This window comes from Anneissia japonica, unplaced genomic scaffold, assembly GCF_011630105.1.
Source record: "Anneissia japonica isolate Jap-2015-1 unplaced genomic scaffold, ASM1163010v1 scaffold287740_len772037_cov194, whole genome shotgun sequence".
Taxonomy (NCBI): Eukaryota; Metazoa; Echinodermata; class Crinoidea; order Comatulida; family Comatulidae; genus Anneissia; species Anneissia japonica.
This window is the reverse complement of record NW_022736571.1, coordinates 187,421-198,438: the sequence shown is the minus strand read 5'-3', so window position 1 is coordinate 198,438 and position 11,018 is coordinate 187,421. Positions and strand designations below refer to the sequence as shown.

Here is an 11,018-nt window from a genome sequence, read left to right as displayed (position 1 = left end):
TTAAAAGTTGAACATTTTAAAAATATCATTATGAGAAAATAATATGAATATAAGGTAGTACATTAAATTAAATGTTCTAACTACCAAATTAACATGCCATCCTCCTGTAGTGGTTGGTGAATGACTTGGGATCATCTTAATAATTAAACACTCACGCATGTGGAGAGCTGAAAGCTAGCTAGAGTGTACTCTCTGGGCTGCGGTACCTCATGTGCAGAGATTGTCTCGAAAGTTCCGCTTTTTTTCTCTTTTTTTTTTAAAGAAAATGTTTTTCTTGCTAATTCTCCACTAGACAACCGGGCAACGTGAGGAGTAAATATGCTATCCGGAGCGGTTTTTACTAGACATTGTACGCCGGGCTAGTACTAAATCGAGCCCTGGTCTTTATAAGCTTTGTTATCTAATTAGAAATATAATAAACTGCTTGTAGAAGCGGTTTGGCGCAGCGTGAAAGGTTTGGTTTCCCAACCTTGAGGTCGGGGTTTCAATCCCTGGCTGTGCATTTCACTTGTGTCCTTGAGCAAGGCACTTTATCTTCATTGCTTCTATCCACCCAGGATTATAAATGGGTACCTGGTGGGGTTGCTTGCTCCTGCGCCAAATACAGCAGCAACACTTAAGCATGTGAATCCAATAACCAGCGACAGAAGCGCTTCGTATCCCCAAAGAAAGGCGCTATATAAATATATGAATATGAATGAATATAATAATCATAACAATGAAGAATATGTGTTCATTCAGGGCCTTGGAATAGTGGTCTTTAATTGGAGGTGGTCTTTAACTAGAGGGAGACCTGTAAAAAGCTTCCAAGTTTGTTTTATTTAATATTGTATTGATGAGTAAATTATTATTACATGCGTTTTTTTTTATTATTGTGTGCATTATGTATGTTTAATTTTTTTCATTAGGAAGAAGATTACCTTGGAAGGCAGCTGGGGGGTGTCTCACACTAGAGTTCCCACGGAATCCCGTCCCGGCCACGTCGCCCTCATCGCTGGTTTTTACGAAGATGTGAGTGCTGTTGCGAAAGGTAGAATTAATTAATGATTTTGTGACCATCATCATTGCTGTCCCTGTCATCAATGTCGTTAATAGTCATGATCATCATCAGCATCATTATCATCATCATTATCATTGTTTTCATTGCTATACATGGATCCATTTGTAAGTGATATTAGCCTTCTGCAGACATCATAGCTGTGGGCTTCCGATGAGGGATTCTTTGCATCATTTGCTACAAACTAAATATTGGAATTATTGTTCATCCAGTATGTTGCTTCCATTGTAATCTTTCTTTTTATTCCGTAGGCTTTGCGATGACATATTTCTTTTTTTCCCCCTCCGCTTAGGCTGGAAAGAAAATCCTGTTGATTTTGACTCGGTCTTCAATCAGAGTTCCTACACATGGTCTTGGGGCAGTCCAGACATTCTACCAATGTTTGCTAAAGGTTAGATCAGAAAAAAACAAAGAGGCACATATTAGCAAGACTTAATTACTAATAATGTTGTGTGCAGTTTGTCGGATTTCCACAAAACTGTGAAAGAAATCTATTGGTCAGATTCAAAACGTCACAAGGAAATCTGTGTTAATGACACAGCTATACCACAATTGTTGAAATATTCATTGGATGGATGGATGAATTGATGATTAGATGAACGAATTTGACAAACAGATAGATACATACATATTATTATTATTATTATTATTATTGTATACTTATATAGCGCATATCAAACTTCTCTATGCGCTGAACATTATTACCCCGGATCACTGGATCAAGCACATATGGAACACACACTCAGGCCCCATAGGGGAATTCCATAATGTTGCAGCTGTATTCAGCGCAGGCTGTGTTTGAACCTACCAGGTACCCACTTTTACTCCTGGGTAGAGAGAGACAACCGTAGATAAAGTGCCTTGCCCAAGGACACAAGCGACTTGCACAGCGAGAGTTTTGAACCCCCGACCTCGAGGTTGGGAGTCCAAACCACAACTGATGCGCCAACCACTTCTACGATATTTAAATTAGAGCAGTCAACCCATAGGCCATGAAATATAATTTCAGTAATCTTGACCTTTTCTTCTCAAAATGTAATCATCTCTTTCTTAAATTATTATGTACCATTCCGCTAAATTTTATGATGATCAATTCCTTAGTTTTTCCGTATTCCTGCTCACAGACAGATAGAAAAGAGCAGTAAATACATAACCTCCTTGGCTTATAATGCATATTGAATCACTAGTACAGTGTATTGTTTTTCTTTTCATTAAATTTGTGATTTTACTTTATGTGTATGTTAGGACTTCCTTCCAGTCAAGTGAGCTAACTACAGGTTACACTTATGCACAGGCTTAGCCAGCGAGCCGTTCGGGCGTCTTTTGGACGGCCTACAATTATTTAGGACGGCCACTTTTACCGTGATGGCTTGGACGGCTTGGCCTAATCAGCTCGGCCTAACCTAATTGGGCTTGGTCTACCTTTAGCAAATTTGTTATATTCTTCATATCTGTCGAATGTTACATTAAACTAAAGCTAAATCATATTTACGTTTGATAAAAACATCATTTATTGATTGAATGTACGTTGTTTTCGTACCAATAATGGGGGGGGGGGCATTCCTAAAGATGGGTATGGCCTGCCCATCGGCTCAGTGCCACGCCAACTGGCTTCCGTTTTAGACGGCCTATTTTGTTTTTCTGGCTAAACCCTCCTGCCCTTATGAAATATGATTGAATACTTATGTGTTCTTCAACTTACACAATCTCACCACACTAATCAACTCTAAAACACAAAGTCCTTTTGATTTCTGTGTTAATCTATTAGGAGCAACTGGAGAACATGTCACAACTAATATGTATCCTGCTGAAAGTGAGGATTTTGCCGGTTCTGATGCTTCACGGCTGGACACATGGGTCTTTGATCAAGTTAAGGTAAAATCCATTTCAGAAAAAAAAAAAAAACATTACCTGGATTAAATAAGTTTATCAGAAGCAATATATAAATTTATTACTGTATATTATTGTGTGTAAGACGAGGCTTAAAATAGCAAATTACGATAAAAAAAAAAAGGGTGGGTCGTTTCATACGCGTGACACATACACATTTCTGATTTTTGGCTCATGTTTGTGTTAAGACTCAAGTTCGTCTTGTAGAAAACAACTATCTTTGGTGATCCACATTACAGAACGGATCACCTCTTGTTATTGTCAGAGATCTTTTTTTTTTTTTTTTATTCTACATTTCTCCCCATTTCTTGTTCGCACGTTATCTCAAAATTGCTGCAAGCTACGCACATGGCAATCACAATATGCTTTTCAATGTGACCAGTCATGCGTGACATCATCTACGCATCATGGTAAAAATTAATGTTTTTCTGACCTCTCCCCCACCTCTTTCTTTCTTTAATAATTCTTTTTGACAATCCTGGCTACAGTATTTTTTCATAAATCATACTTTTAAGCGCCATGAGGTATCTTTTGCCTGACAAGCGGATCACCTAACTCGTCCTCAGTGACGAGTTCAAATCTAGTTATTAATTTGTTTCTATAATGAATCATAATATTTAGAACAAGTAGTGCAGGTGCTTCTGTTGATGGCATAGCCAGGGTCGGGGGCTGAAATCTTTAATATGCGTATAAAATGTATTTGGGATCGTTACAATTTTTTGGCTTTGGTTGTGTCAAAAGTGTATGTGTTGTTTGTTTTGAGTATTATGATTTATTATTATCATTATTGATATTATTATTAACATGTGAAGCGATTAGAGGCCTTTCAATTTAAGTGCTATAAAAGAATCACTCTTTATTATTTTTATTATAATTATTACTATTATTCATTATTATTATTATATTATTATTTTTAAGACTATTATTCATTAATAAATGATAATAGTAATGATACTATTATTATTATTATTATTGTTATTTGTTATGGTTATTATTATTATTATTATATCTTAGATTTTGAAGTTTTCATGGGTGGTTCTTTTGTTAGCCGCTGTTCCAGTCAAAGGGTCATAAGGGTCTTCCAGGTTCAATTATCTCTTTTACATATTTTCAGTACTGTGATATTGTTATGTTTTTGCTTTTATTATTTTGGATCAAATGAACATGTCTGAGTCTTATGTGCAACTCGTCAACAGGAATTTCTAGACTCCTCAAAGGCGGACGTGAATATACACCAGAAGTTGTCTTCCACGGAGGTTGTTTTGTTTCTTCACTTGCTTGGCCTCGACACTAATGGGCATGGTAACAAACCATACTCTAAGGAATACCTGGAAAATATACAGGTGGTCGACACAGGTGTCGAACACCTGGAAAAACAGGTTGAAGAATACTTTGGCCATGATGGAAGGACAGCATATATATTGACCGCTGATCATGGAATGACCAATTGGGGTAAGCTTCTGTCCATATTAGTTAATAATGAAACCATATTCTTCATTGGTGAATTCAGGAATTCAAAATAGAGGAGGCCCAAGGATTGGCTTTTACAGACAAAGGGTCCAGACTACCTCAACCGCAGGTCCAAAAGTTTTTGTTTTCCTCCCACTCCCCTTTTTTAAAAATAAATTTTCAAAAATGTATGGAGCCTGTGCTGGCAAGAGTCCTTTTGAATCTGCCTTTGTTTGTAAAGAGTTCTGTGAAACACTGATTGGTTCACAGAATGAATGATTCACAAAATGAACACCATTGGTGCTTTGAAGGAACAATTTTTTCTTTTCCAAATCAATTAGACAATTCATAGCCCTTCACTAATCCTTCTCTATAAATGGCTGGCTGCTGACTCCAGGAAATCTTTTTTATATTAAATAAATAAAGGAAACAAAGTACATAAGTTTTAATAACATGGATAAAATAATACAATACTGTAGTATGTAATATGTAACTACAAAATAAACAATTTATTTTCTAGACATTCAAGGGAAGTAGTCCAAATATTATACTTACTAAGTACATTTTATTAAATATATGCTAAAAACCAAATAAGATTCAATTAAGCATTTACTCTATGAAGACATTTTGTGATGGATTATTGTATCTTCCATATTAGGGTCACATGGTGCTGGTCATCCAGATGAAACTTTGACCCCATTGGTTGCCTGGGGTGCAGGTATCAACAAAGCCAGATCAGGGCATGAAAATATCTTCAAAGACAGATTTAACGAAGGTCAGAGTAATAAAAAATGTCTTATTTTTTCGTTTTAGAAAATATATATATTAATTAGTTTGTGTTTAGTGACTACTTCTATTACTAAATTCCATGCAAAATTGTTGTTATTTTTGTACATGTTAAGTCTAAAAAAAATGTTTTTACTTTATACAAAAAGATTGGAGAATTCAGTCAAAAAGGAGTGATGTTAACCAAGCAGATATAGCACCGCTTATGACATCTCTAATTGGGGTGGCGTATCCCATGAACTCTGTTGGCATCCTACCCACCACTTACCTCAACATGAGTGACAAATTCAAAGCCAAAAGCCTGCTGACAAATGCTAAACAAATTTTAGCTCAATACCAGGTACAACATTGTTAATACAAAAATCTATTTTAATGTAATTTGTAACTTAAATTTTTAAATATTTGATGTTTTAATATTTTTTAAACGATGCCAAATAAATTCATTTTTATTTGCTTAGGCCAATGTTTTTCGTCATGTATACAGTACTTAAAATACTCGAGAATTCCTGCATATATTAATTTTAAGTCATCATTTATAAACGAGGAATTAAGGTAGGAATGGGTAAAGGTAGAAAAATAACCCCGCAGCATCATTGTGCTGAAATTCGTATGGGCGTGGTCCGTGACTACCTAGCCAACGTAAAGAGGCGCTTATAGCAGCTATATGTTCACATCATTCCGCAAGGACAGGAGCTGAAATGAACCATAGCATCGGGGTAACCCCCTACTCTTCCGAAAGATGCAATGGGATTTATAAAATGCACACAAGCTAGATGTGTACACTGGAGCGCCATTTTAAGTCCTTAACCGAGATTATTTTGTGGTAGATTCTTGCTTCACGGCCAAGAGTGCTGGAGGTCATCCAAATTTTTCGAGAGACTCTAACAACTTGCAGGAGACTTTGAGCCCCTGCTGTCTTGATGGTTTTATTTTAATAAATTTTATTTTTGCAGGTTAAAGAAAAGTCTATGCGTGATACAACTCTACCACTGTTCTTCAAACCATTCCACACTCTTTCTGAGGAAAGCCAGAAGTCAAAAGTTGAGCAAATTGAGATGTATATTTCTCAAAAACAGTACGATCTCTCTGTAAGTTACAGCACTTTTATATGAACCTGTAATGATTTTTCAGAAAGTTTCTTAGTAACTTGGCTTTGTTCTTTATGAGAATAATATTTTGACACAATTGTAGCATGTTAGACTGTAGAATGTAATGTAATGATATCTTCCAATCCCAGCGTTCAATAGCAAATTCATTTTTAAGGTTGAATTTTCTAGAATGAAAAAGAAAAAGTCCACTCCTAGTTTTTATTAGGAAATTCTGGATAACTCAGCTTGGTTATTTTTTTGACCCACTGAGTGCATGGATAGTTGCACAGCATCCAAAAACATCATACTGTACTATACTGTACAGAATGGTAGGGGAGCAAGATCCATTGAATCAATGTTTATATTACTAATATTATCTTGGTTGTTGATGTTGTTGTTGTTGATGTTGTTGTTGTACGTGTTGTTGTTGTTGTTGTTGTTTGCTGCTGTTGTTGTTGCTGTTGCTGTTTTTGCACTGTTTTGTTGTAAATATTATAATACAGTACTAGACTGACCTTATACTGTGTTGATTGTAGCATGGTGATATGTGTGTACTCTTCAGGTGTAATGAGTATTGATTAAAAATTTAAGTGCGTGGATAGTTGCACAGCATCCAAAAATATCATACTGTACTATACTGTACAGAATGGTAGGGGAGCAAGATCCATTGAATCAATGTTTATATTACTAATATTATCTTGGTTGTTGATGTTGTTGTTGTTGTACGTGTTGTTGTTGTTGTTGTTTGCTGCTGTTGTTGTTGCTGTTGCTGTTTTTGCGCTGTTTTGTTGTAAATATTATAATACAGTACTAGACTGACCTTATACTATGTTGATTGTAGCATGGTGGTCTGTGTGAACTCCTCAAGTGTAATGAGTATTGATTAAAAATTTAATTTGGATATAAGTACAAGTATTGTCCAGTGTACTGATTTCTAATGAATTGTAATTTTTTTGGAAGCAAGAATGCTTTTAAGTCGGAGGCAAAACCCATGAGTAGTATATCAGTCAATTAAAAAACAAAAGTCAACTGAGAAATAATTTAATTAATAATGAACGTTAGTTTTCATGGAGTACACATCTTCTGTAATGAATGAATGTACAATCGTATGTGAAAAAAAAAATAAAAAAATAAATTGATTATTATATATATAATTTTCTTCAGATGCAGAAATCCTTGAAGTTAATTCATGAAAGTCTTGATGGGTTAAGTTACTACCAGACTTACAACAGGTTTTTTCTTGAGTATGTTACGCTAAATACCTTCCATTCTAGTTAATTAATTTCTGTAATTAATTATAAATTTAAGTAAGTAAATAATAATAAACTAATTTTCAGTAAGTAAATAATAAATTTAGGTTAAACATTAATGTATTAAACAATACTGTATATACATTATAAAAGAAAGTCTTTTTTATAAAAAGTAAACTTTAAAATCTTTTTCTATATAAATTATAGTAGATTAGACGAAAAAAAATAAATTGTTTGTTTGCCCTTCTTTTTTTTAAAATGATAAATAGGGGCATTTGGAAAAAGTTTTTTTATTATTAAATACTCATCAGATGGAATAAAAATAATCAAAATTTTTTTTTTTCCGCCCCTGTTTTTTTCAGTGAGTTAGGGGTGGGTGGAGGAGGGCAAGCAAACAATTTCTTTTTTTTTGGCCTTATTTATAAATACAAACTGTATCCTTTTTTTCAATTAATTGACTATTTTTATATTGTTAATAAAGAAATCAATAATAAAATGAATGTTGTAAATATAATTGATTTGCAATATCAGGCTTTTATATATACAATATGTCTGGAACTTCAAAAAGATTTAATGGGGAGACTGACCATGACGTGTTTTGTGTTTTTTGGTTGGTTGTAAGCTCATTTTTTCCTTTTGTGTTCCATTTTTTGGTCTGTTATGTTAATTCTATTCTGATGTACTGGATGAAAACTGCAGTAAAATGTCTTGTATTTCTTACCGTGTTAATATACAAACATGATTTCCTTATTAACATTTTCAGGGCTAGCATAACGCTGGGCTATATAGGGTGGATGCTGTACATCTTCCAAGTTCTCGTACAGAACCACACCAACATAGCGGTTGACCTGCGATCTCGCTCAACACAGAAGCTTCCCTCACAGTCCCTAGAATTACTGTTTATCGGGCTTGGTGTCATCATAGCTGTACTTCTTTACTGTCAGCATTCCCCAGCAGTCTATTATATCTATGTTTTTTTACCGCTACCCTTGTGGTATAGAGTGACTAAAAGGTAGGCCAAAATTTTTTATTTTTTTTTTATCTTTAACGCTATAATATTTAAAGTTACATTTGTTCTGCAACATATTATTCAATACAATTTCAAGTCTCATCAAACATTGTTTGTTGAGTCTGACAGCCACAGGTTTTAATCTCTTAGTTCTTGTAATAAATAGTGTAACATTTTGTGGGATCACAGCTATCTCTACCTAAACAATGTTTTTTTTTTTAATATAATGTTTCATAGAATCAAGTACAGCTGTTTTTATCTTTAAAAGTGTTTATGTTTTTTAATATACTTTTTCTGTACTTTTTATTTTACTCTTGTTCTTCATGAAAAGAACTTTTTTCCTACTATGCTCAAATAAAGTGTATCTTGAATCTTTAAAAGTGTTAAATGTAATGCTTGCAGTTCCGTCATATCTGTAATTTATCCACTATATATATATATACTCATATATAAGACTTTCCGCTTATAAAACGACCCCCAGGTTTGAGAAGATTGACCCCCCCCCACCCAAATTTTGCTGCTTTTATAGTCTTGATACTGCACCTAGCTGGCTAATAACTGGGCCAAATGCAGCACTAATCATCCAAATAAATACCATTTTATGAGATTTTAAATCTTCCCCGCAGTTGTAAATTCGCATGTTATGGACAAACATGATTTTAAAAATCTAATAATATTTGTATGTAGCGCATATAAGAAGACTCCCTGATTTTTCTTAGTAATTTGCTAATTTAAGCCTTGTCTTACAGACAAGTATATACAGTATGTATCTGATGACATTATCATGCTCCCTACAGTATATGGACAAATCATTGATTTTCTTTTTTGGTAACAAAAAAAAAATTGATTTGTTGATAGTATAGGTAGTTATCATATTATATATTTTGCCATTTTTCTGTTCTCTTCCAGATTTTATGTATTTCAGGAATTATTACATTATGTTAAATTAAATAATATGCAGATGGAAGTTTTATGTTATGTCGTAATTGGGGTTGTTGCTATGGAGGTGCTAGTATTAAGTCTATTCTACAGAGAAGTCATCTCCCTCGGCTTGCTAGGCCTAGCATTGTGGTCACTTTCTGCCTGGAACATTCTAGAGAGTAAGGTTAGTATGATTAAACTGTATTCAAGAACGATGTGCTATAGGAAATACAGCTGATGAATTTATTCAATGTTTCAAATATGTTTCAAATGTTTCAAATATGTTTCAAATAGATTATCTTTGGCCCATCAGATCAACTCTGAAACTAATTTGGCCCTTCAAACAAAGTAATTAAGAACCAGAGTGCTAGGGTGTACTGCCCAATCCACCAGCGGGGGTATTAATGCCTTTTTCTGCATCAGTACCCAGGAGCAATACTGCCCTGCCACTGCATGGGTACCCAGGTGCTCATTCCATATTTTATAGTTTAATAGAGAAATAGTAACTTAGACAAACTTTGTGAATTTAGTTTATGTTTTTATTTAGTTGAAATTTTAATGTTTTTGTTTGTGTTACTTTTTCTCAGGTGCTGCTTATGTGGGTTACATCATGTCTAATTTTAGCTATATTTCCCATGATGCCAGTTGTTGGCAGGGAGCCAAATATTCAGCTTGTGTAAGTAGCGTGTAGTTTCATTAATTATTTCACGATTTGCTATATCTCTATTAAACATTGCATTTTTGTTGAAAATATGTTTGCTTAATGGGAAATCTCAGTGGAGTATACCAACTGGGCCTCATGATTCCTTCAGTAGACCAGTGGAATAGTGTTTGGGGTCTTGACTACACATTGAGATAATACATTTTCTCATAGAAATGACATTACTTTTTCATAAGTTCAATAATTAGAAGTTTCCCACAGAAGGGGGTTCTACTGTAGGTGTACCTCATTTGGAAGATCTACCTTTCTTTTCTTTTTTTTTCTTTTTTCTGTTTAGACTTAGGTTGAAATTCTGATGGGAATAATTTTTTGCAGTATCTGAACGTCATAGAGAACGGACGTGTCACGGCGCTGCTCCTGCGGTCGACGTTTCTGCTCGCTTTTAGTTACTTTTCATTTTACCTTTTTGCTGTTGTTTGGTGAATTGTCTGTGCCGTGTCCGTTTCTGCTGTGTTACTTTTAATGATATTGTGATGGTGTTTGCTAAACGTGGTTTGTGTGGATTTTTGCTGTACTTGGTCTACCTTTTATGTGTTACTTATTCTTCGGAGGAACTACATACTTTTAACGTACCGTCTACAACATCTGTTACATTTCTCGAGAATACGCCCAAAGAAATACTTAAGCAAAAGAAAACTGTACGAAGGAAGAGAGGGAAAGCGGGTGGTGTACGGAAAAAATTACGGTCTCGTAAGTTCAAACCATATATCCCATCTCTTATTATGGGGAATTTACAATCTATATGCAACAAAATGGATGAATTACGTGCACTTGTTGAATATATGCATGAATTTAGAACAGCCAGTATGTTGGCATTCTCGGAGACATGGCTCACTGCAAAACACAA

The 11,018-nt window shown here is 34.6% G+C and overlaps 1 protein-coding gene across 2 annotated transcripts in view; it reads left to right on the top strand.

Moving 5' to 3' along the window:
- The window catches only part of LOC117116811 (GPI ethanolamine phosphate transferase 1-like), a 29,667-nt gene that overhangs the window by 3,343 nt on the left and 15,306 nt on the right, over positions 1-11,018 (top strand). For both annotated transcript variants that reach the window (XM_033260905.1, XM_033260906.1), the window contains exons 3-13: positions 909-1,030; positions 1,350-1,448; positions 2,826-2,932; positions 4,144-4,399; positions 5,055-5,171; positions 5,332-5,522; positions 6,136-6,270; positions 7,435-7,514; positions 8,284-8,532; positions 9,439-9,634; positions 10,038-10,126. In XM_033260905.1, coding sequence (XP_033116796.1) covers positions 909-1,030; positions 1,350-1,448; positions 2,826-2,932; positions 4,144-4,399; positions 5,055-5,171; positions 5,332-5,522; positions 6,136-6,270; positions 7,435-7,514; positions 8,284-8,532; positions 9,439-9,634; positions 10,038-10,126 — 1,641 coding nt within the window. The remainder of the gene's footprint in view (positions 1-908; positions 1,031-1,349; positions 1,449-2,825; positions 2,933-4,143; positions 4,400-5,054; positions 5,172-5,331; positions 5,523-6,135; positions 6,271-7,434; positions 7,515-8,283; positions 8,533-9,438; positions 9,635-10,037; positions 10,127-11,018) is intronic.